The following is a 27,927-nucleotide window of genomic DNA, read 5'->3' as shown; positions in this document are numbered from 1 at the left end:
ATGCAGGCCTCCGTTATCTTTCCCCTTCAAATCAATCTTCATTATGCATCTAGACACAAACTCTCCTAATGGAGGAATTTACCATACGTCTTCACTTAAAACCCTTCAGTGGGCCCTCTTCATAGTTATTTCTATGGATAGATTTGTGTTCTTCCAAATCATATGTTGAGGCCCTAACCTCCAATGACTGTATTGGAGTTAGGAGCTTTAAAGAAGTAATTAAAATTAAATGAGGGGAAAGGATAGGAGGGATAATGTAGGGATTGAGGACTAACAGATATACCCTACTATACAGAAAACAGATAAACAACAAGGACCACTGTATAGCACAGGGTACTATATTCAATACTTTGTAATAACATATGATGGAAAAGAATATGAAAAAAGATATATATAAATATATATATATATTGTATAACTGAATCACTTTGCTATATACCTGAAACATTGTAAATAAACTACATTGCAATAAATAAAAATTAGATGAGCCATAAGGTATGCCCTAATCTAACAGGACTGTGTTTTTATACAAAAAGGAAGAGACCAAGGTTGCCCATCCACAGAGAAAAGGCCATGTAGGAAACAAAGTCATCTAAAAGTCAAGGAGAGAGACCTCAGGAGAAAGCAAATCTCTCAACACCTCGATCTTAGAATTCTAGCTTCCAGAACTGTGAGAACTTAAATATCTGTTGTTTAAGTCACATGGTCTGTGCCATTTTGTTATGGAAGCCCTAGCAAACTACTACAGTTATTATAAAATCCAATATTCTGAATATGATCATCAAGGTCATCATTTTTCCTCTATGTAACTCATCTTTTCCTAGTCCTTGATCTATACTTTAACTTCCAGTGTCACTGAACTGCATTAGTACCCTCACTTCCGTGCAATCCCAAATCTCTCCTTTCAGTCCACGCTTACTCCTTAGCCTTCAGTGCCCTTCTGATGCCTTTGTTACGCACACTTCAAGACTTAGCTAAGATTCCACCCCTTATGTTTCCGGTCCACTTCAGGCTACATTAGGAGCCCTTTCATTTAGTCATTTAGTTATCTGTATCACTCTCACTGCATCTACTACATTTTATTCAATGCAATTGCTTATGTAATCCTCTCCATTAAAACTCCTTATAGTGAGGAACCATATTCATCATGTTTAAGTTCCTGGAACTTAGCAGGACTCATGGCACAGCAGTGTAAGTGGAAGCATCTTTAGTAATAGCTCATCTCTATGGTTAATTTAAGTACATTTATGCTGTCAAGCCTGGACTTTGCTCAGCATCAGCTCTCAATACTCATTTCATATATATAACCTTTCAATAAAGATCTATGGCAATATAGAGACTCTGAGTATTTTTTGGCTGTTTGAAAAGTAAAACTCGTATTCTTTTGTATTAAAGTAATTTTACTGACAAAACCAAACAGCCTTTTGGTTTCTTTTAGGCTTTTACTTTGAAATGAAGGGTCTTAAACTATCCATAATATAACCATATCCCTAGACTATAAGCAGAACTACTTGTTCATCACAGTTTTGATACAGAATATGGAATGATTAACGAAAGTATATATTCTTGCATTTATTATGACTGACTCAACTGGAGCTGCCAGATACTTCTAAGAAGTAGCATCACACTGTATGTTTTATTCTTGCAGACACAGGTTTGCTGTCGACATTTCTTATGAAACATTGTTTTCTCTTACGAAACAAAATTAACAATCTTCTTTACTCAATGCATATGCACAGAAGCTGAAAAAGATTACTTTCTGAAGCTCCAAATTCTGCAAAATTTACTTCCTGGTTTCCTTCCTCCCCCACTCTGACTTTAGTGGATCCTTTATTCCACATTATGTTTTACAAACCAAAGCATCTTGTCACAAAGAACCACAGTCAAGGCAAGAAGCTAAGAGAAAAGTCTGGACAAAGTCTTGCTGAAGTGGTAGAAGAAACTAAAATGCCCTCAATAAACTGTAGTTTCTTGCACTAATCTTCCGCGAACCCGATGACCCAAGTAGTAGATAATCCAAGTCATTTTCATTTGGTTTAGCATATATCACTTTATCTTTTTTGACAACATGTGTACCCTAAAGGTTGTTTATTTTGGCCTAACATTAAAATGATTTACATTCTCTGATAGGGGACATGGCAACAGTGAAGGATGGTACAAATAAGCTAAAGACTGGCTCTTGTGAACACTAGTTCTGGACCAGATGCACACAGGCCAAAGGGAGTTACATATCTGACCCTTCCCTATACACACCACCCTTTTCTACACTCTATCCTCAGGGTGAGAAAAGCTCCATTATCTCCCTCCATTTCTGGCTTAGACACTTTAGCCAGGTAACAAGGCTGACAAGTTCGAAGTGGTTAATTAGTAACATTCTTGAAGGCCAGGGCTTTAGATAGAAATACTTTTTTTCTTTTTTATAGTATCTGGACTCTCTCCTTTCTTGTCTTTTCATAGTAATACAACTTTAAAGGCTTCCCAAAAACCTGAATAATTAACTTTTGATTTCCATTTTAGTGCACAGTAGTTTTTTCCTATAATGAAAATGTTTCCTAATTTTTGGTAGATTAATGGGCTTCATGTGTTTATAATATAATTTTTATTTATTTTTTTCTATTCTGACTGAAATGGAAAATAGTTTTCAAATGTTTGGTTGCTGATAAAAGCAATATATATTTATTTTCTGTTACAAATGAATCATACCATTTACTATAAAACATCTAGCAATGTTTCATTTAGTACATGTGTTAAGAGATGTTAGGATGCTGTAAAAACTGCAGCAATTATTGTCATGAACATATGGAATTGTTTTATCAAATTTTAAAGTGTAATTTAAAGTAGACAAATGGGAAGACAGGCTCATTTGATATTTTGCATTGTTTTAAGACTTTTTTTTCCTGGTAAGTCATAATATGCAATTTTAAACATTTAATTTTTTCCATATGGAATTCACTAGTTATTTCATTCCAAGAGTAAGATGTGATGGTTCTCCTCTTTTTACCTTTTATGAACATTTTATTTCAGAATAAAAATACCACTGATTTTTTTTTTAAATTTAAGGAATCTTGGAGGTTGTAGTTAGGAGGAAGCCTGGCCAGTGCTTCCCACATCCAGTTTCTTTCTAGTTGCACCTCCAACAAGCTGGAGTGCAGAGCTGGCAGTGACAGAAAGGAGGGACCAGGTCTTGGTTAGAAGCATCAGCACACACTCAGGGGTGAGTACCAGCCCAAGGCTTCACTGCTAGGCTCCTCAGATCAGTGACAAAAAGAGGAGGAGAATTTGCAAACGCCTTATGTAAAACTTGTAACAAAACAACAACAACAACAAAAAAGAATTTGAATTCAACTTTAATTCCTGCCAAATATCTCTTCTTTAATGTAGGACCTCCAATCAGATGACAAGGCGTTCCCGTGCTCTATGTGCTGTGAGACTGAAACAGAGGCACTGCTTTTCTTTCAAAATTGGAGTGCTCCACTGTGGGAACACTGTTTGTCTTCTTTGGCTTGGTTTGGTTCTGTTGAGGGGAAGTGGTACTGCAGAGACCTGAAAGATTCTGAGTCTTTGTGATTGGCATTGTTAATTACAGTAAAGGGAAAACCAGTTTGTGATATGCCACATAAAATTCTGAATTACTTTCGTAAGGGAAGGAGAGTTTTGATTATCTCCCTGCATTTATTTCTCTTGTTTTCTGTCAAGAACAGAGTTTCCTCTGTTGAGCATTGTTATTTTTAGGCATGTGCCTCCCCCAGGATCAGAACCATTCTTAGTCATTAGTGCCATTAAACCAAAGGCCAGAGGTCAGGCAAAAGGGGGCGGGAAGGGAGACTAAGAGGAATGGGAGTTAGATTCGTTTTTCAAACGGCTGCTGTTTCCTGTTCAGTTTTTTCTTCTGAAAATATTCTAAGTGCTGAGAGATGACTACTTATCCCCAAACCTATGGGCATATGTGAAAGAGCCTACTTAAACAATCCTTGTCCTAGTTTTACGGGGAAGGGTCTTCACAAGCCAAGGCAAAATCTGATCCTCTTTAGGCTTGTGGAATTTCTAACTACAAGAAAATGCGTAATGTATATTTGAAAAGAGCCCTGAAGTTTTCTAAGCTCCTAGACTAGATTCTCCAAGAGGTATTTCCTTACAAGAGAACTTCCTATCATTTTCAGTAATAGCAAACTTTGTATTCAAACCCTTCCTTCTGACACTTAATAGTTTCTATTCCACAATTTCGCCTGCTGGGTTTAAAACTGAAGCTGGCTTCCCACTGTGCTGGTTACTTCATTAAGAAGAAAATGCTGGAGTGATGACATTGCCTATAATCCTTCTGAAAATTCTCTGTTAATTACTAACGTAAACAGTGTGTGGGTGACTATTCCTTATGTGGCCTATCTAGATGTTTCAAACAACACTGACAGAATAAAATGACACTGGTGAGATGAAACTCACAAGGATAGGCCTTCCTTAAAAAATTTATGAAGATTATTGCTTGAAATATCATACATAAATAGAAGAGAGAAAATCTACAAAATCTTATCATTCAATATCATTCAATTCAAGACTAAAGGAATGGTTTGTGGATACATTCCCAAGCCACACTTCTTGTCAAGTTAGTGACATTTTTATGGCTCAAAATATAGCCTCTTTAAGTATACAGATGAACTTTTAAGTGGGAAGTAAATGCTTTCAAGAAATAATAATAGCTTTGTTTGTATCTGTAATATATTATACAGTATTACATTTGGCATGATTCTTTCTAAAGGGTAAGTTATTTTGTGATATTCCACATAAAATTTTGAATTGCCTTTGGAGTAAGGGTGGATAGTTTTCATTATCTCCCCAGTATCTATTTCACTCATTTTCTATCAGGAATATATATATATAAAACTTTGGTGAGCATTGTTCCATCATTTTGAGGCATGTGCTTTACCTGAAATTGGAACAGTTCTTAGCTTCAGAGAGAACTTTAGTAAGAGTGATGACATTCTTACATAGGACTATACAACAAGGAATGGGGTAGGGAAAAGAGACTATACATACTACAGAAATGAGGCCTGAGGTCCCAGAATTTAAAGAAATGAAAGCCCCACAAAAATTTTTTTAAAAAAAACTTCCTGGTTTCAAAGGAAAAATTCATGTGCTTTAAGGATTTTTCCCAGAACCAAAAGTCTCTATCCAAAGATCATAATATGAAGTTGATATATTGCTAAAGAAGTTGATGTATTGCTAAAGACATAATGGAGACAGATTCTTTCTGAGACAGAAATTCTTTAAATACTTCACTTTTGACTTATATAGGAAAACAAACACCAAAATCCTGATTGACACCTCTAATTCAACAACAGAGGATAAAACAAAAATATGAATCTCTAGTAATAATAATAGTAACTACTTTAGCATTGTGCTATTATACACGTGAAAAAACAGATTTTTCTATCCTCAGTATGATCCTTCAAGGCAAGTATTTTACCTCTAACTTGCTCATAGAAGCAATGTGCACCAGGACACATGGCTTGGATTTCAAATCAAAGTCTGCTGTAAAGATTGCAAAGCACATGCTCTGAACCTATAAGGGGAGATGTAAGTATCTAAGGAGGAAGGAGTTGGTTTCTAAACCTCTTCCTAAAACTAATATAATTTTGGAACTCTAAGACATGTTTTCCTTAAAAAATCTCTATATCACTGTTGAATATCTCATTTCCAGTTTGTTTCCTCTTTAATCAGGAAATTTCATTTTTGAATTATAGTCTAAGAATTTAAACTAAGTTTTTTCATGTTGCCAATAAATGAAAGACATACAATATCAAATGAGTCAGTCCGCTTTCCAAATAAACTAGTTATGAAAATAGATTAATTAATATATAAAGGCTCAGGATCACATTTAACTTTGGATGAATCATTTTATCTGTTTGAGCATCATTACTATCAATACTAAAATAAAATGTCTTATCTTCCTGATATAAATAATAAATTTTTAAAAATAAAACAATGAAATAAATGGATGAGAAACATGTTCCTCTACTTCTTAATAAATGAGAGGAAAAGTAAACCTTTTGAAATCTTGAACCATTAGATAACAATATAACTATATGATTCCAGTGTAAATACATTTTTTTAATGGAATTAATCAGCATCCTAGAAATACACATCATAAATGCTCTATACACTTATATCTCAGATATTCTCATTTATTTGTATTTGTATACATGTTGTATACACAGGTATACCAACACTGCTGGCATAAATAGTTTCAAAGCTGCCACGCTAGGGGTACACTGAGTTCATGCTATAGAACATGTTCTTCCATTGTTTCCCACGAGAAATTGTGACACAACAGACTAGAGGATTCTAGCAGGTAAGATGTATGTTGTAGCTTCTTTTTGTCATTTGTTGCTGACATCATTTTATAATGCAATTACAGCTTGATATCAAATATGTATTCAACTACATCACATGGATACTTATCTTTTCCTTCATGTGTAATGATGCAACATTTTAGACAGGTTATATACTTCACATCTTACAGAGACAAATTTTTTTCCTGTTAGTTTGCAGATGGAGCTCATATTCCTTTCCAATATCCATGTGGGCTTGTGCTGCTTTTAATAATTTATACTTTTTCACTTCTATAACTTTCACTGAAAGATTACACATAATTTTTGTTATAGTTGTAGGGTTTTTTTTTAAAATGTCACAGCAGGGAAATGCTCTTGGAGGAAATAATTTAATGTAAGTCATTTGAAGGACTCTACCCTTTTTTTCCCCCCAAGAATTGAACTTGGAAAGTAATTCAGAATCCTATCTCCTCAGGCAAGGATGATCTACTTGAATTCCTTGGAAAGGTGAAAGGCCTTTTATTATGACAAATTTTGCAGAGACTAATTTGTGAAAAAGGAGTGCATTTTTGTGAACCTAATTTCTAAAATACATAGAGAAATAATTCACACTGTCTAGATGGTTATAAATGATAAAACTAGTCATAGATATTTTACACCATACTCTAAAGAAAAGACAAATATTTGTGGTTTGAGGGGAGAATTAAGATAGTAAAAAACAGTATCTAAATAAAGTTAGAACCATGCAGATATAACATATATCAGAGTCACATATATAACATATTCTTATGTAACAGAAATGCCCAAGGATGTAGCACACAGCTAGGCCAGGTAGGCTTTATGGGTATAATTATGAAAGAGAACAAAAAAATACTATTGCCATGAAATTAAAAAGTAAGTATTAATAAATCAACAGATAATATTAGAATATTATCTTTAATAAGATGTTCATATTGGTAGAGGACTGCTGTAAATCTTTCACATAAAATTACTACACTATATTTGATGAGTAAATTCAAATCTCCAGGAGTACACTTATTAAATATAAAACATACAGCATTGTTTAGATGACCAGTGGTGAAGATCTGGGAACATCAAAGTATCTCTAAATAATTCAGCAACATCAACAATTCTATCTGAAAAGGTTCTTTTTAAGTTCAGTTGTCACCTACTTCCCTTCAAGCCCATAACCATCAAGTTCCTCCTTTTGTAACAATCATCTCCATCTCTTCTTATCTTTTTTTATTACTTTTGAAATATTTTCTCTGTTTATATTTTAATATTTTTGTAGGCTTGAATTCTTTTCCAAATATTACTTCCTCAATACACTAACAAGTCTAAGAAACGGCTCCAAATGTTTATTTTCATAGTACTAATAGCTCTGGGTACTAGCAGTTTTGGAAAGACCTCAAGTCTTTTTGAGCCAAAGTACCGAAACATATATTTATAAATCGAAATCAGTCCATATGCATGAAAAAACATGTTTTGCTCTTACCATTTGGTAAACCTAGTTACAAATAAACATGATTTACATATCTTTCTGCAACAAATATGACAAAGTAAATATCTAATTTTATAGAAACTGGTATCAATTAATGTAATTTTTCATATTAACAAATATTAGAGTAATGGTTATCCCCCAACAATTTGAGAAATACCATTTTTTCCCTATAGTGAAACTATAATCACATCAACACATCATGGGAAAGTTCAAAATGCTTTACATAGAGTGACTTCATAACTATACTTCATTTGGTCATAGTCTTAATAATAAAGAAATAATAAATCAGTTAAAGCTTGTGTCTAACAGAGTATTCAGGGAAGCAAATTTACAATATATTTCAGCATAATCTGGCAGGAAATGGAAAATACTAAACAAGAATAAACTGACATCTATACTAAAATGAAGTTACCATATGTGGTAAAAATAAAGATCCACTTTCATTTTTATAACTATTACCAATAGCTTTGTGGAGATGTATGCTGTCTAAATTTCTCATTATATAAAGCATTAGAAATTTTGAAGCACACTGTTATTTATATTCAAGTTTGATTAAGAAAGGCTGGTATAATACATTTTCTCATTTACAAATATTTCAAAGTATTCATGTGATATATTAAGTTTTTAACTCATGAGCCCTCACTGTCTAAAGTTTGCACATTAAGTGCTATCAGTTTTCTTTTATTTCCATATAACATGCAAATTTAAACTTATTTTCCAATATTATCAGTAACTTCTCTTTTACTGAAATATTCCAATAGATAATTGTGTCTCTATAAACTCCAAAATGTTAAAAGCAATAGTAAAATCTGTAAATCAGTAAATTTTACCACAAGTACTTGAGTGATTTTTTTCTGAAAACTTATCCAAAGGCAGAAAATAAATGCCGTATAATTTAATAAGCTTCATGCCAGGTTTTCATTATGTCACTAATAGTGTATGTACACGTGTGGCTTGGCACGCACACATGCACATGTGTGTATTTTCTTTTCAGTAATAGTGACTGATCCATACTTGTTTCCTGGGATAGTCCTTTTACTAAAAATAGTGCATATTTTAGACAAATGACACCAGGTGATTGACTGTAGTAGTTACTGTGAATTTTGGAGCTGGATTGCCTAGGTTAAATTTGCAGCTTTGCCATTTAACTGTGTAACTTGGATATGTTAATTAAACTCTCTATGCTTTAGTTCCCCCATCAGTAAAGGAATGACGGTGGTATCCATTTCATGGGAATGAGGGAAGAATTAAAGAGTTAATTCATATAAAGTCCCTAAAACACCGTATCACTCATACAAAGTTCTCAATTAATATTGCTTATATATGGTTATAGCTGGTAACATTTAGTAATACAATCAGCTCTGTTCTATCAACGCATGTTTTTTCAAGAAGCATTGATTACCCGAAACACTTTATAAACGTAATTGATTCAAATAAAAAAGGAGTTGAAGACTGGAGAGTTTAAGATTCACAGTAATCGAATTATTTCTATCAAAAATTTCAATAATAAAAATTTTGTATAGCTATAGTTGAATATTAATAACACTTGAGCCAAACAAACCCAATATATGGTTGAGTGTTTCAATGAGAGGAAATGAGTTTCTTTTCCCACCATCATGATCATGATAAGGAGCCCTGTTGTTTTTTTTTTTTAATTTATTTATTTTAATATTTTTTTTTTTTGGCTGGGGAGGGACATAATTAGGTTTATTTATTTATTTATTTTAGGGGAGGTACTGGGGATTGAACCCAGGACCTCATGCATGCTAAGCATGCGCTCTACCACTTCAGCTATACCCGCCCCCAGGAGCCCTGTTCTTAATCTTAACACTTTATTATTTTATCATGCTTGCTACAATAAACAAAATTCCAAGCGCCTCAAATAAGGCAGTATATTGGCTTTAAAATAAGTTCTTCACTAAGTTAATTTCTGTGCTTTAATTCCGTGTTGATATAATGGGAGTGATAATGATATATATTTCTCAGTGTTATTGAGAGGAATAAATGAGATAACAAAAGGTAAATTCATCACCAGAGTTTACAGTAAATAAAAAGCACACAATAAATGTTAACAGGTATTATTGCAAACAATAACAACTTAATATGCTTCCTACTTATTCAAGAGCATAATATACTAGATAGTAAAATTCTAGCTAAAGGTAAAATCAGTAAGCAAGGAAAGGATATTTTCCCAAAGATAAAACTAAATGGCTATACTGATCAATTTTATAAGGCAGGTTTCATTAAAATCCTCTTCTTATTTGACCAACAGATTGAATTATATAAAATGTGAACAATTTGAATATTTCACTTGCTTTTTCTTATCTACTAAAAAAGTAAAAAGATCTTTCCTTGTGACAAAAATTACTCTTAGTGCACTGCTAATTATTAGAGAATTACAAATCAAAACCACAATGAGCTATCACCTCACACTTGTCAGAATGGCTATCATCAAAAAGTCTACAAATAATAAATACCGGAGATGGTATGGAGAAAAAGGAATCCTCATACATTGTAGGTGGCAACGTACATTGGTGCACCTAGTATGGAAGATAATACAGAGGTTCCTTAAAAACTAAAAATAGAGCTACCATATAATCCAGCAATCCCACTTCTGGGCATATATCTGGAAAAGATGAAAACTCTAATTTGAAAAGATACATGCACTCAAATATTCATAGCAGCACCATTTACAATAGCCAAGACATGGAAACAACCCATATGCCCATCAACAGATGATTGGCTTAAGATGTTGGGGGGTGTGTGTTTATAGGTATATATATATCCACATAAATATATACAATGGAATATTAATCAGCCATAAAAAGAAAGAAATATTTCCATTTGCAGCAACATAAATGGACATAGAGAATATCATACTAAGTGAAGTAAGCCAGAGAAAGACAAATATTATATGATACCACTTATATGAAGAATCTCAAAAAATAATACAAATGAATCTACACACAATCACAGACACAGAAAACAAATTTATGGTTGCCAAAGGGGAAAGGTTGAGGGGAGGGATAAATTAGGAGTATAGGATTAACAGATACAAACTACTATACATAAAATAGATAAGCAACAAAGATTTCCTGTATAACACAGGGAACAATATTCAGTATCTTGTAATAATGGAAAATAATCTGAAAAATATATGTATATATAACTGAATCACTTTTCTGTACACCTGAAACTAACATAATATTGTGAATCAACTATACTTCAACTTTGTAAAAAATGAAAAAAAGTTTTTCTAGTGTCTTAGAAGAAGAAGAAAAAAAAAGGCACAGCAAAAAAACCATGGACTTTGTACCCAAAGAGAGCAGGCATGTTTGTACCATCATATAATAAGTAATAATAAGTAATTTCAGGTAAATTTCTTACGTCCATGTAACTCAGCCTCATCAATGCAGTCAAAATACTTTGAAAGCCACCCCCTCCCCCAATAGCTTCAACAATCTTTAAAGTCATTATGATAGAGAAACTGAGGTTCTTATTCTAAATGTCTGCTAGATATCATCGTAACATATTTTCCTCTAGAGTCCAGTGATATCTAATTAATCAGTGACAGAATTTATGCTCATAATCTGCTTAGTTCTTTTCCATTAGGATTTAAGCTATATCCAAGATAACTGCTTCAGCATTTTAATCCTATATCCTCAAATTTTCAAAAACTTCTTATCTTCTTTCTTTGGTAGTATCTTCTAAATATTTTCCACAAGATGCCAAGTTCTATAGGCTGACTATAGAGTGTAAAATCAACTAAGAAGCTAGAGGTATGGGAACAACTATGTGATCATTTATTATGAATGAAAAACTGTGATTCTTATGTTTTATAAATTAAATGTGAAACAGGTAAAATTCCAGGTAAATCTACCATTCTCACTCTACCTCTAATTTAGTTTTTTTCAGGTTTAGTTTGTTTGCCAATGCATTTACTAATGGTTACAGGCATTGGAGTTACCATTAACACTGCTAAATTAAAAAGAACTCAGAAAATTTAGAGTGCCAGGAAAGAGCTGCTCAAAACTCTTTAAATTCTGTCTTTACAAGGTTGATTCTTTTTAAAAAAGAAAATTGACAATGATACATTAAAATGAAAAATATATTTTCCAGTATACATACTTATAAATTTAGTTCCTCCAACATATTTGTTTTTAGAATTATGTCATGACAGGACTCTCTCTCCCCTCCATAAAAACATACTGTTAATTTGTGCAGTATTTTTATTTTAAAAATTTGCTATTCTAATTTTCCATTGTTTTAATCATTTTACTTTTAAATTAAACAGGTTTTCACAATTCTAAGAAAGATTTATCACATGAGTTTCTGAACAGAAAATGATGCTAGTAATTTTCAGGCAATGGGTCTAATTCTTATTTGGTTCTTTATTAGCAAGGGCTATTGTATGACGTATAGCTATTCTTCCCTTCAAAAATAATTCACTCATAGAAAAAGTCTAAATGACTTTAAAGCAAATAGAATGAGTATTATGTGATGTAAAAATAATAAAAAACAAAACATTAATCATTAATTTTCAGCCAGTAAGTAGAAATGAAAAAATAACTGTTTATTAAATCATTGATTTTCATAAGGTTTTGTCTCATGATCTCTTTAACTCTTAAAATTATTAAGATTCCCAAAGTCTATCAGTTTATGTGAGTTATATCTTATCAATACTTATCATATTAGAACTAAAATAACTCAAGACTTTTTTTAAAGTACATTGTAGCTACTACCTCGATCCTTGCTAAGATGTGGGCAATTTTGCTACCATTGCTTTTGCACCATCAGTGTCTATGTCTAAGACAATGAAAATGGAAAATAATATGTTAATATTGTTATGAAAATAGTTCTGGCCATGTGGAATCCCCATAGAGGACTCAGGGATTCCAAGTTTCCACAAATTGTGCCTAGCACAAAGTGTGAATATTTCTCAAGGTCTATAAGACAACCAACACAACTCCCTTTCACTTTTATACTAAGCTTTCAAGAAACATTTCAATCATTAAATTTTTAAATTTTGAACTACATATATTATATATAATTTCATTCAAAATTAAATTAATAGTAAGTTGTACCAGGAAGCATTTTAGTAGAATATTATCAAATACATATTCTCAGAATTGAAATGCGACAAAACATTAAAAAAGAAGAGATAAATATCTTCCAGACAGAAACTTTCCAGTGTTTCCATTGTCTCTGCATTTGGGATTTGGGAATAGAAGTTATCTTCCTTCCTTTATTTTCTTCCCTCCTTTTTTTTCTTTCTATTTTTTTAATAAACTTGCAAACAAACAGTAATACTTAAGGCAATTAGTCATATATTATAGTTCCTATGCCTATCTGTTCTTTTGTTCATTTTACTGTATTCATGGGAAAGTCCCTGAAATGAAGAATTGTATTTGATCTGTTATTATTCATAAAAGAAATATAAGACATAATGTAATAAATATGTCAAAGGAGCAAAGGAGAATACTCAAATTGGAAAAAAAGAAACCCTCATGTCTATACACGGTTATTGCAGAATTATTTACTCAGCTATGTACATACAAAAACTGCCACTGGCATTTCTTCTTCTACTGCTATTGAAGGGGTTCTTAACTTCACCAGAATTGAATACAACAGAAACCAAGACCTTTTTGTATGCTGTAAAATCCCCTGCAGTGGTACTGATATAAACTGAAATACAACTTTTCAAGAAAAGTGAGAAATAATTCTTTCTCCTTTCCTCTCTGCCTCTTTTTGTTTTGCATGTTTCTGATGTGACTCTGACACATGAAAATGTAATATTGCTAAAATGCTGCTAGAAGATTAAAAGTCAAACTTAAATGTCATTTAAATAGGAAAAAAAATACTCCTTTATACATTTAACATCACTCCTTGACAGAAAACTCTAGAGCATCTTTTAAATGTCTAGATTCATAATCTTTTGATTCTAGAGAAATCAAAAGGCAGGGAACATATTTATGTCCATGCCTCCAGAAATAACGGTTAATATATCTTTGGTAACAACCCCACTGAAACATCCACTACTCCTAGCTTGATTTCAAATATTGTTTTAGCTCAAAAAATAATGCATTTAGGATAGACGAAAATAGACAAATCATCTCATGGGGTGAGGAAGGAGATGGGGATTAACAACAATGGGCATGCAGAATCTTCCTGTAGTGATATAAATATTGTAAAACTGATTTATGGTGATGACTGCACCACTTGGTAAATTTACTAAAAAAAAAAATCAATGTGCGCTTGAAATGGGTGAATTATATGGTACATTAAAATATTTTAATAAAGTTATATTAAAAAATGAATGCATTGAATGAGAAAAGCCAGATACTAAAATGCAAGTACTATATGAAGCCATTTATTTAATTCCAAAATGGGCGAAACTAATTTAAGGTGATAGAAGGCTCAATAGCAGCAATTCTTGGTGGGGAGTATGGCTGGTACAGAGCACAAGGCAGGTGTCTGAGGTGCCCTTAATGTTCTCAGTCTTCACATGTTGGTTAATTGGATGAGCTTGGTTTGTGAAAATTCAGTGAGTTGTAAACTTATGTTTACAACTTATACCTCAATAAATAAATGTACGTCATATATACATATATACGCTTATTCAAAATTCCTTTTTAGTTTAAAACATATGGGCAATTCTATGTAAAGTAAGGCTGTTATATCACATATTTAAAATATTTATCATAAAAAGCTGGCATGAGGATGTCATAACATATGATATTCAAACTTCACACATTTAGATGGCATTTATGTCCAATTTGTAAAAATGGACACCATTAGGAGGTTATTGACAAGGGAAGTGTATCCAAACTAATTTACCATAGAATTATCAAGGTTTCATATGAGCATGTGCACTGGATCTATAGGGATGGTTGGTGGTGGGGGACTGGTCTCAGGCATGTTTGGAAGAGGGTCTAGAGAGATTAAATGGTGCATGGCAGACACCAATAAGCTTGTAAAACCCTGCCAGAAAAGGATGGGTGAAGGGTCACTGAAGGGAAACTGTTTCCTTGTGTTCTTTTTTGGTGTTTGTCCATTTATATATCTAAAGACACTTTGGTTATTCTGGTTCTACCTATGCCCAATCCTTCAAGGACCAGCCTAACATTTCCTCTTCAGTGAACATTCCATAAAACTATCTAGGTAGAAGAGATTCCCCACTTGTGAACTCTTCAATAAATGTAAATGAGATGAAAGTAAATTACTGAGCTAATGATATAGCTATTTGTTTTTATATCAGCCAAAAAACTACAATTTTGTGGGCAGGAACCAGGCCTGGCTTATTCATCCACTGAACTCCAGAGTAACTCTCATAATGAACTACAAATCATGGACTTTCAGGTGTTTGTGGAATTAAAAAATGTAAGTATTTCCATTAATAACTGAAGATAACATGAAACCTCAGCTGCATTCAAAATGCAAAACTTTTTCTGCAGTTATCAGTTGCCAACAGTCATTTCACATTTAGATTCCAAAGCTATATGTACTGTTTTTTTAAACTCTGAAGTGTGTAAAGACAAAATAAAAAGAAACAAAAAATTACTCAGATAATAGTGTTAGGGAAGCTTTCAAACAGCATGACAAAATTGGAGAGCATATTTATTCACTCACTTATGTATCATTACATATCAAAAGTTATTTTTGAGTAAAATCAAAAGAAGTCTGCCCTCTAGAAGTCTATAATTTACTTAAGATGAGGCAACTGACTGAAGTGTGACAATATAGGATTATTGTTTAGACGAAATAAAGATGGATATAGTTGATAGTCAGTGAATGAAATTAGAAGTTCTGAGAAGGATAATAAAAGCATTTCTACATTTTAACAAGCCTTCTAGTAGTATAACGAAAAAGAGGTAAAGCACAGGGATTGGGGGCAGAACAGCAACAGAACACACTTGGATTTGAGAATACCAGGCTCAATCTGAAAGGCAATGAGGAAACTGGCTTCTCTAGAGCAGATGTCAAACTGCATAGTTCTACTGGGGAAAAAAAATGCAGAAATCACATGTCATACCCTTTTTGTTTCAAGTCTTCCTTTTTTCACACCTAGAACTAACATTTTAGTATACAGTTTTAATTATGTATTTGTTGAATATGTATTCAAACATTTGTGTGAATAACATTTCATGCCTGTCCTTGCCTGTGACATCTGTCTAATTTTTGAGGCTGAAGCAAGTTATGAAGCTTTTTAACAAGGTTATGTAAAGATACATAAATAATTGTTTGTATTTAGTGATAATCCTCCCATGTAGAGACATGCTTAGAAATTTTAGACTCTGATATAGTGTCATTCTAGAAGTTTAAAAAATCTAAAATATCTTTTAAAAAACATGTTTTCTATTATGATTTTAATTCAAACACATTTAACTATCCATAACATAATTTATATATATGCCCATATCATAATTAGCTATTATTAGCCTTATTTAACATGCTATCATTGGCATGACAGTGAAAGTTCATTATAAAGCAGCTTAAGTGGACATGATCATCCATCTCTTGGGAGCTTACAAGATGGAAGACGATCTCTTCTCTCCAAGAGCCAAAGCATTTATTTCAGCCAAGTGTCAATTTAGTACATTTAACAGTTCAAATACAAACAAGGAACTAGCCTCCATGGAGAATTAACCACAGCTATTTCAGCTAACTGACAATTTTTACTTGAGAACCCCCCAGGAGGGCTTCTACAAATGATTTACTCAGGGTGCCTGAAGCAGTTTTACTCAGCAGATTTGTCACTTCATAGATGCATCCTATATAATTCAGTAGCTCCAGAGGATCCATTGTAACTAATTTTTGCAATAATTATAAGATTAAGGACTTATTTTGGGAGCCATTAATAATATCAATGAAAGGATTAAGGCAATTTCAATGAAAATCATATAGAGATCAAAGAGCTAGTGATGTTAATGCTTCTGCTACATTCTAAATGAAAACCTAATCACAGGAAAGCTGAAAATCCTCCTCAACTCACATCGAGAATGGATTCTAAAAAATCCTATGTTTGATGATCTGACTGATACAAATAAAATGACAATTTAGTCATGGTGTCTATTCTATACTACTTATGGAAAAGTACACTCTTGAAAGATGATTACAACACTTACATGTAATGAAATGCTTAGACTTCTTTTAGATATAACATTGGAGAATTTAACCATAGTTAGAGATATGTCAAACATATAACAATGAGAGACACACACAAGAAGAGTTGAATGCAACCAAACTTATATCAAATAGAATCCCTAATTTTAAAGGCTTATTTTCTGTTAAAATTCACCTTAGCATGAGTCAGCATTTTAGAAATAGACAAATAAAAGCCCTCAGATTTCCCCAGAGAGACCACTATCCATCAAGTATGCCTCAGAAGCTTTGATCACCAAAATCTTGGCATGATATAATTTCTTTTAATAATTTATACACATAATTTTTTAAAAATATTGACTATCAATGTATTAATTACACACAAATATATACATATATATATGTATCTCTCAAAATTTTCAGTATCAAGAAGATTAAAAATAAGGTAGGCTTTCTTAAGCACAAGAAAGATAATTCTTTAAATCTTGTTGCTTTTATACTTCAATTTGTTTATTTTTACATATGCTATGATTTCCTGCATATTTTAAGAAATCCTTAAACAAAAGAAATGCCTAAATAGAAATTCTAATGAAAAACAAATTCACTAAGTAAATCATTTATTATTTAAGAACTGCTTTGTGAGCAAGTAATCAGAAAGTATGAAGGCTTATAGTAGGCTTATAGTATACGATTTTGTCACTGATTTCTGAGAAATTGTAGTAATAGTGAACACATATTTGAAATATATTTAATATTTAGCTAATTTATCAAGAATTTTTAGTATAAAAATTTTATAATATGGATTCCTATTTACTAGTCTCTTTAGAATTAAAGATCTTCTTTTACTTATCCAGGGACTTTATACAGTACCTTAATTTATATTATTTGGTAATATACGGTAATATTTCAGATAGCTTAAACATATTAAATGAATTAATTTACATACTAGTTATCAAAGTAATACTTTCTTTACTGTTCTCCAAGGTCAAATGGTCATTAATCAATAGTCTTTTACTATATTTTGATTAATAACTATAAATAAATAGTTTTCCTGTCAATTTAAATTTTATTCTCTTTATCTAAACTGATGGAAAATAACTGCTAGTAGTAAAACAGTTTTTCTGTAATTTATGGAGAAAATTCTAAAATTCTGTTTTTGAAAACTGAAAAACAAATTTAGTTTCTCAACTAATGAGCCCAGTTTGAGAGAACAAAGAGTAGACCATGAAAAAATAATCTAATACATTTTAATATTTTCCAAAAAGTACTTGCAATTTTAAAAGTAGCATTTCAGTGATATGGGGAATAGTTTAATACTGAAAAAGAAGTTCAGAGAATCCTAAAATACACAAATTTTTTATGTTCTTACCTACACTCAATATGTCACAGATGCATTTTGAAAGTTTATATTAAATGCACAAAGAATATTAGAAATATCATACCTTTGAGACATAATCTTATAGGCGTCAGGCAGATAGCATCGTATATTCTCCATCTGAGCAGGGTCAGAGTCACAAATTTTGTCATCAGTCCTCCCATAGTTGGCACTTTCGATCATAATGACATCTGTTCCTGGACAGCGGAGCTCTATGGGGTAGCTCTCACAGGAGAGCTCTCTGCGGACCACAGCCATCGGAATTGGGGCACGGCTGAAAGCTACCAGAAGGAGGAGAAAGAAAAATAAATCATCTTTTTTATCTACAAAGGAAAAGTATGTGTTTAGAATAAGCTAAAACAAGGAATAAAGCAGTTGTGACTCATAATTTTAACTAAAAATAGATTTCTCACACTTCAGTAATTTCATAGGATTTTTAAAATGCTAACAATAATAATTATTTCTTAAAAACCTTATATGTATATAAAAAATGTAAGTTATTTTTTCTTATAAATGGAAAAAAGCACCCTGGATTTTCTAAAATATTGTCTGGAATGTGAGCTAAAGACAATACAGAAATATCATGCAGTTTGTAGAGCAAACTGTCAGATTAACCTCAAGAATATCGTGTGCATGTTTTGTTTTGTTTTATATGGAAACCATTACAAAAAAATGCACTATTCTTGAGTTTGTACATACTGATTTAAATAGTCTATTTCAATTTTTAAATTGTTTTATTATTTCAGGTATGAGTTAATTATATAAATAGTGAATGTTCTTTATTTAAGAAAATAGAAATTTGTATGGAGACAAATTAAATTTTCCTTCAGCTCCCTCCCCACATATTTCCTCCAGTATCAAAAGACAACCAGTTAACAATGTGGTAACCTTTGTATTAGAATTTTCTATAGGAAAAAAAAAAAACATTTTATGTTTCTTCCTACCCCTCTTTTAATCCTACCTAAGTAACTTACTCAGGTAATATAACACTACACATATTGAGACCTTGATGTATTTTATTTATTAATTTAACAGTGTATGATGGAAATATTTTCATTTCTATGCCATATCCCTCATTTTAATGGCTGCATTATATATACATATAAAACATAATTTAATTGGTCTTATGTTGATGGACATTTAGAAATGTCCCAGTGTTTTTGTGCCATAATATTGCAAAGAAAAATAAACATATCTGTGTACCTTGGATAATATAGAAAAATACAATTATCCAAATACATTTTATGGTATACTTCTATAAATGAAATTGGTGAAGAGGCATATATATTTGAAGTTTGGCAAATATGAATAAGATGTCCAAAAACCTTACTACAAATGCACATTTCCACCAGCAGTACTTTCCTCTTCAAAAGTACATATTAACAATTCCTTTATATTTTGACAATGTGATAGACACAATATCTTTAATTTTCACTATTTTACTTACACAATATACTTTCATATATTTATTGACCCTTCATACTTCTTTTGTGAATTGTTTGCTCACATTTACACATAATTTGTTTTTGCAAAAGTTCTTGGCAAAAAAGAAAATTGAAAATTTGTTCTTTATATTCATGGCAAATATGTTTTTCCAGTTTGTTACTGCTTTCAGATGTTTGCTGAACATACATGTTTCATTTTTATACAGAAAATCGTCTATCTTTTCATGTCGGGTTTAAGAGTTTCACATTCCTAGATTATGAACATAATCAGTACATTGTTGGAAGACAGTCAAATGTTTTATTGTAAAAACTCAACAAGTCGTCTTTTAAAAGCACATAGTTGAAATTCTAAAATTGTGATTACCAGCCAGCTAATAAGTTGATTTTCACATAAAAGAATTAATCATAGGGATAAATGCATGATAGCTATAAATTTGCATGGATAGTTGATTAACTCACTAATGTTCACATACATAAAACATATTTAAATAAATACATTCAACTTTTCTTATGGCTTTTTTTTTTTACTAAACATGAAATGTTAAAGGTAAAGTAGAGAGAAGTGAGAAAATGTTAAAAGAGTGGGAATAAGGAAAGAGAAATTTTTTTACTATAAATATTTTCCCTTGAAACTTACAGAAAATATTGATTTGGTTGTGGAACCACATGTATTATTTCAAAATTGAGAAAGAGATTAGTTTTTACCTCATTTCTATAATATTTTGGAAAAACTATAAACGTACCAAAGACCCCAGAATAAGTTCAAAGCAGGTTAAAGTGCTCAAGCTGCACTGCACAGTTAATTCCATTCTGGTCTGGTTATCATTCAACATCTGTTCTGTTTTCTCCCCTATTCTCTTCAAACACAGGCAGGGAGACAGACAGACAGACAGACAGACAGACAGACAGACACAGACACACACACAGACACACACACACAAGACTAGCACATCCACACCACTGATCAAAGAAATGTTATGAAGATTAATATAAACAGAAATTGGCTGTAACATTATTTCTGAAGTTTGATGTTGAGTCAGCATTTTGACAGGACAGTCTCACAATAGACATTGAATTTCTGAAATACGTGTTTCTATTGTTTCTAAAATAAGTATACATGTTTATCTATCATTCTGAAATTAGTTTGCTGTTTAAACGTGAAGTCCTTGTTAGTACCAAGATTCTATCTTAATGGAAAAAGATATTTTGATTAGTATATACAGTATTTTAAATAATAAAATCATTGAACAATAAAAATGTTCCAATTTGGGAATCCAGTTTCATGATTTTAATCAGTTTAAATAGAACCTAGATGTTTTGTGTTTGCTTTTTTATAAAAGGTTCTTGAAATCAGAATTTGTCAGAATGTTTTACAGTAAACTTTAGAGCATATGCTAAGAGACAATTTGTTTCTTAACTTTGGTATAGCCATTTTAAAGAAAATCACATTGAACTTGCTTCCAAACATTGAGATAATCTTGCTATATTTTGTTAACCTAACCAATTAAGTTAATTGTTTAAAACAAGTTGGTTTAACAAAAAAACAAATAAGCAAATCATACAGTCAAAGCATTTGTTTGACTAAGTGGACAATTTGGTTGATTAAACTCATCAGTCAATTTTGTCAAAACGTGTACACAGACTTATCTTTAATCTGGGTCTTAACTGCCAAAAATATGATTTAGAACCAGATCCCAGACAATTGCAAGGTCAACTAAAATATGGAGTCCCAAATTTCTCACATATCTCTTCAACCCCTTAAGAATTATTCAAAAGTTATAGATACGGAAATTTTTACAGAATACCAGAGTTGATTTGTGATGCTCTCTTCCATTTAATATATAATTGCATTTGTAACAGTAACTCAGTGATAAATTGCATTCCTAAATGATGGATGCTTTCTTTTAAAGGAATGTGTTACTGGAAATTACTGTATAACATTATCTAATTAGCTACTTAAACTACTTTTAATTATATTGCAAAATGCTTTAATCAACAACCAACATTCAATGAAAAAATATGCTTAAGGTAAATGGTCTTTGTTTTGTTTACTATTCAGTTATCATGCTAACAATGGAGAGACTTTGGTTACTAGAGAAAAAGATTAAGATATGGAAAATGTCAACAATTCAAATTCAGGTTAGTCAATGAAGAAGTCTGTTGTATTCTGTAGCAGGGTAATATTGCACAGGGCACTGTGAAGTGACTATGGAAAAATAATATGGGACTTGAGCTCCTTCCCACTTTTATCCCATGAGTTATTAATCTTCTGTAACAAGGAACAGAATGTCACCTATTGGGTGTCTGATATACATTGGCTGAATAAATTGGAAAAGCTTTAGATGTGGAATCTGGTAGACTTCTGGTAAGATGTTGTACTTTGGAACTACCCATTGACCATGGGACTATGGAGACACAAATGAAATTGAGCTTCTCTGCTAAAGATGGCCAGAAACTCAGGATGTGTCCAAGTTCCATGTCAAACACATGCCTAACTAAAAGCGCTCCTGACCCAGGATTAAATAACAAGAGAAATAGCTCCCTGTTCATGATTAGCTGTTTCAGTATAAATCACTCCGATTCATTTTTCCTTTTCTGAGACATCAGCCATTATATTGCTGAAACCTCTTGTTTTTTTAAGTCTTTCCTCGGGCTTTCCTACTGTAATCCTGCTTGGTGACAACGGACTCAAAATGCTATAAATTCTTGGTGAATTGTGAGTTATGCTAACTAAAGAGACTAATCTAAAGATGGAGGGGGGAGGATGGAGACAGGAGGCTAAAAGCTAGAGACCAAACAGGAAAATGATTACTCCTGCAGGATAAAGTTGCAGGATACAAAATTAATATACAGAAAAATCTATCACATTTCTGTACACTAACAGTGAGGTATCAGAAAAAGAAACTAAGGAAACAATCTCTTTTACCATCATATCAAAAAGAATAAAATACCTAAACAGGCAAAATACCTATACTCCAAAAACTGTAAGACACTGATGAAAGAAACTGAAGACCACACAAACAGATAGAAAGATATAATGTGTTCTTAGACTGGAAGAATCAGTATTGTTAAAATGACCATACTACTGAAGGCAATCTACAGATTCAAAGAAATCCATACCAAAATATCAATGGCATTTTTCACAGAACTAGAACAAATAATTTTAAAATTTGTATAGAAACACAAAATACCCCAAATGGTCTCTGGAAACAAGAACAGAGCTGGAAGAATCACTCTCCCTGACTTCAGACTATATGAAAAGCTACAGTAATAAAAAAGGTATGGCAATGGCACAAAAACAGACATAGAGGTCAATGGAACAGGATAGAGAGCCCAGAAATAAACCCATGCCCTTTGGCCAACTAATCTATGACAAATGAGGCAAGAATATACAATAGAAAAATACAGTCTTTTCAATAAGTGATGCCGGGAAACCTGTACAGCTACAGGCAAAGAATGAAATTAGAACATTCTCTAACTCTGTGTACAAAAATAAACTCAAAATGGATTAAAGATCTAAATGTAAGACTGGATACTCTAAAACTCCTAGAGGGAAAAAATAGGCAGAACACTCATCGACAAAAATAGCAGCAATATCTTTTTGGATCCATCTCCTAAGTGAAATAAAAAAAAAGGGCAGAACTGAATAGACTTTTTTTCTAAAAAGGAAATGAAGATGGCCAACAGGCACATAGAAAGATGCTCAACATTGCTAATCATCAGGGAAATGCAAATAAAAACTCCAGTGAGGTATCATTCCACACCTGTCAGAATGGCTATCATCAAAATAACAAACGTTGGCGAGGATGTGAAGAAAAGGGAATCTTCCTACACTTGGTGGAAATGTAAATTGGTACAGCTGCTGTGGAAAACATTATGGAGGTTTCTCAGAAAACTAAAAATAGAACTACCATGTAACAAAGCAATTTCACTCCTGGATATATATCCAAAAAACTCCAAAGCACTAAATTTGAAAAAATACATGCACCCCAATGTTCATAGCAGCATTATGTACATTTGCCAAGATATGGAAGCAACCTAAGTGCCTGTCAACAGATAAAGGGATAAAGAAGATGTGATATATATAATGGAATATTTCTCAGTCATAAAAAAGAACAAATGTTGCCATTTGCAGCAACATGGATGGGTCTGAAGAGCATTATGCTAAGTGAAATAAGTCACACAGAGAAAGACAAATACTGCATGATATCACAAATATGCAAAATCTAAAAAATACAAGAAATGATTGAAACAAAAAAAATCAGACTCACAGATAACAGATAACAAATTAGTGGTTACCAGTGAGGCAGAGAAGGGGCAATACAGTGTGGGGGAGTGGGAGGTACAAACTACTGCATGTAAGATAGGCTTCAAGGATGTATTGTACAACATGGGAAATATAGTCAATATTTTGTAATAACCATAAACAGAGTGTAACCTTTAAAATTATATTAAAAAAATTTAAATGTAAGGCAAAAAAAAAAAAATTCCTCCTGGATTCCAAGGAACAGAGGTCAGAGACTTGCTAGGATAACCCTAGGACATTAGAAGGGAGTATGCAAAAAGGAAGTGCTATCTGAGACAGAGGATTCTAGGATAAAGTATATAAATAAATATAAGTGAAAGATTCAACACTGATTAGGAGGCAAGCAGCCAGCTAGCTGGTTGACGGAATTAACCCAGTGTAATTAAGTTTTTAAACACGTTGAATTTAAGGTGTCAGGATAATACTCAGAAATGTTCAGTCCTCATTTGCATTCATGAGTCTAGAACTCAGGCTAAAACCATGGTAATAAACATGAAGTAGCTCAAGGAGTGCCTACAGAGTGGAAGAGAATGAATGCAGAAGTTGGAATATCAGCGGGCACTGAAGAAATGAAGAGCATATTACTTAATCACTGGACATATATAATTTTAAAATGTGTTTACAATCCTTTGATAGTTCTCCATTTTTATCCCCTTTCTCCCTGAATGTGGGCTTTACTAAGTGACTCACTTCTAATGGACATAGCCTAGTAGAAATGAGAGTGTATTATTTATTTCCAAGAGCAGTTTATTAACAAGCAGCCCATGAGAAGTTTAGAAAAGGAACTAAGAACTCTGCTGACAGCCAGAATGAACTGGCAAGGAGGAGAGTGAGGCATCTTGGAGGCTGACCGTCCAGCTAACAGAAACTCTTCCTTTGGGTAACTACAACCTTAGGAGAAACCTTGAGTCAGAATCAACAAGCTAAACTACTCCCAGATTGCTAACCTAAAGAATCCATAGAGGGTAAAGTATTTGTTTAAAGCTACTAAGTTTTGGGCTATATATTACCAATACAGTGCAGAATTAATTAAGTCTGAAAGAATGTTTAAAGAGTGGACATTGAAACTGTTAGATGATACTTAAGAATTACCAAATTAGTAAAAGAGAAACATTATGAATGGACCCACACTGATAGTCTAATATTACCATCCTCTTGCTTAAACATTATTTAGGCCATTAGTTTTTTTTTTTCTTAATATAATATATTTTAATCTTATTTTATTATTTAATCATGTATTTCATACATTATATATAATATAAAAATACTCAGTTTTCAGCACTATAAATAGATTACCAGTAGGATTAAAAACAATTTTTTCTCCTATCTACCAATGATCGTAAGAAGGAAAAAAGGCTCTTTTGAAAACTTTAAAGTGAAAAAGGAAACAGATCTGGTTCCTTATGAAGAAGAAGTAAATTAAAATATTTCTAAGTCAAGGCTAATGATTTTAAAGGAGTTTCTTAATTATAGAGAAGGACATTTACATATCTGGAAGTGGGTTTTTTTCTACAATAAATTATCAGCAATAACTTTTAAAAATACTTCATAACTTAAATGCTGCCAAAAAGCAAATATTCCCAATTTTAAGTTTCAGCAGAGCCTATGACATGATATTTTTAAATGTACATATTTTTCTGTGCCTTTTTACATGCCAACACTTATCCAAGTTTTAAAATATGTGCCCCAAAAATCTAGTCTGAAATACTTGAAAGCAAAAATAACACTGGAAACCCAATGAAATATCAATCTATCATCTACTTTCTTTAAAAGTACATCTACTACGAGTTAAACATCTAATAAACTGAATTTCAGCAAGTCTATTTCAACAAAGAATATATATAATTTAAATATCTTAGTATTTAATTAAGTGTAACACAGTGACAATTAAAATTAACACCCTGGAGGAATAACCAAAGGCAATTATGTTCTGAGGTCAAAAAGAAAAGCATGAAATTTAGAATTACCAAAATTACAGCGGAAAAAATGTTATAATGAGTGGACTATTATAAAACAATTAATATAAAGCTATTCCTTTTGACTTATGAAGCTTTGGCATGAGGGTAACATTAATCACACTTTTTGAGGATACATATACAAAGTGGTGACCTTTAAATTAAATTGTCCACATGGAGATTGCCTAAAAACATAGCAAGTGTCTGAATAAATCAATTCATATCTACTTGTTATAAGTTTTCAACATTTAATAAAATTACATTCCACACTGTCCTCCAATTATATTCATAAGGGATAAAATTTCTAAAACTGTGTCAAGTTTCACATACCGCAATTATCCCAGGCTTTTTCTAAATGTCAGAAACTCCAAACTGGCTGTTCAAAATGTTCTAAGAGTAAAAATTATAATTTCAAGACAAACAAGAATTCAGTAAAAAGAATTATACAATTCAAAAGAAATTTTAAGGGATATGGCAATTTAATTTCTAAATGCATATTTATCAGCTACAATGTGGCTGCTGGGAGTTATTAAACATAAGACATGGTTGTTGTTTAAATTCCCTCTCCACTTTGGGATTATCTCAGACCTAGGAGTTATTCTGTACAGAATGGGATTCCAAGAGTGTGGCAGAAGGAGCTTCAGAGGTATCACACAAAATCAAGAAAATGATAAACATTCATGTGTGTGATGTTTAATTTTGTGTGTCAATGTGACTGGGCTAAGAAATGCCCAGGTAGCTGGTAAAACATTTCTGAGTATGTCCCTGAGAGTGTCTCTGGAAAAGATTAGCAAAGATTATTAGCATTTGATTCTTTCTGTAAGACTAACAAAGAGCACCCTCACCAATTTAGGTGGGCTGCTGAGGGTCTGAATACATGAAAAAGGCAGAGGAAGTGTAAATTTTCTTTCTGCCTAAGCTGGGATATCTATTTTCTGCCCTCTGACATTGTGCTCCTGGTTCTCAGGCCTTTGGACTTTTACCAGTGGCCTTCTGAACTCCAATGGGGACATACACCATAGGCTCCCTGAGTTTTCAGGTTTTTGAGTTTGGACTGGAACATCACTTGTTTCCTGTGCCTCCAACTTGCAGATAGCAAATCATGGGACTTTTCAGCCTCTAAAATTGGGTAAGTCAATCTCTCATATTAAATATTTTTATATTAATCTCTCACTAACTCCAGTATAAATATATATATATATATATATATCTACATATAGATAATTGTGATAAGGAAACATGACACAGTTTTAGAAATTTTCATTCCTTGTGAACCAAACTGGAAAACAATCTGGAGAACCCTGACTAACAATGTGAGTGTGGCAAAAATCCCAAAAGCCAAAAGACAGTATCCATGATTCCTAAAACCAAAGGTTATAGAATAACGACAGTAAGATCAGATGGGTGAAAGTTCATGACAGGGGAGGGTAGACGGGCAGATGATCCAGAGCAAAACTACTGAGACTCTTCCTAAGTCTCTCCATGTCACTCTAAAAGCTTACAGTCACAGAGAGATCGCACACACCTATGCAAAGCTTAACCATCATGAAGTACGATGAAAGTGTAAAACAGATGAAAAAGTAATGAAGCTATACGTTTCACTGCTCAAGAAAGATTTTTGAAGGAAGCAAACTTGAGATAGCCTTAAAAGATGAAATACTATGTGAACATGGGCAAAAAGATAATAACTATTCCAGGCAGAAATTCTGAGTAAAGAAAGTTATATTCAGTATCTTGAGTGAGGATCTTGAAGAATTATCTGTACCCTCGTGTTCATTACTGTATTGTTCTCAATAGCCAAGACATGGAAAGAACCTAAGTGCCCATCGAGGGATGAATGGATAGAGCAGATACACACACACACACACACACACACACACACACACACACACACACACACACAGGAATATTATTTAG

At 32.5% G+C, this 27,927-nt stretch overlaps 1 protein-coding gene across 10 annotated transcripts in view; it reads right to left on the bottom strand.

Annotated features, from left to right (window-relative positions):
• ADGRL3 (adhesion G protein-coupled receptor L3) overlaps positions 1-27,927 on the bottom strand; it is an 822,802-nt gene that overhangs the window by 465,803 nt on the left and 329,072 nt on the right. For all 10 annotated transcript variants that reach the window (XM_074344099.1, XM_074344100.1, XM_045504712.2 and 7 more), the window contains one exon: positions 18,372-18,585. In XM_074344099.1, the coding sequence (XP_074200200.1) occupies positions 18,372-18,585 (214 nt within the window). The remainder of the gene's footprint in view (positions 1-18,371; positions 18,586-27,927) is intronic.

Source organism: Camelus bactrianus, chromosome 2 (assembly GCF_048773025.1).
Source record: "Camelus bactrianus isolate YW-2024 breed Bactrian camel chromosome 2, ASM4877302v1, whole genome shotgun sequence".
Lineage (NCBI taxonomy): Eukaryota > Metazoa > Chordata > Mammalia > Artiodactyla > Camelidae > Camelus > Camelus bactrianus.
This window is presented reverse-complemented; position numbering and strand designations above follow the sequence as displayed.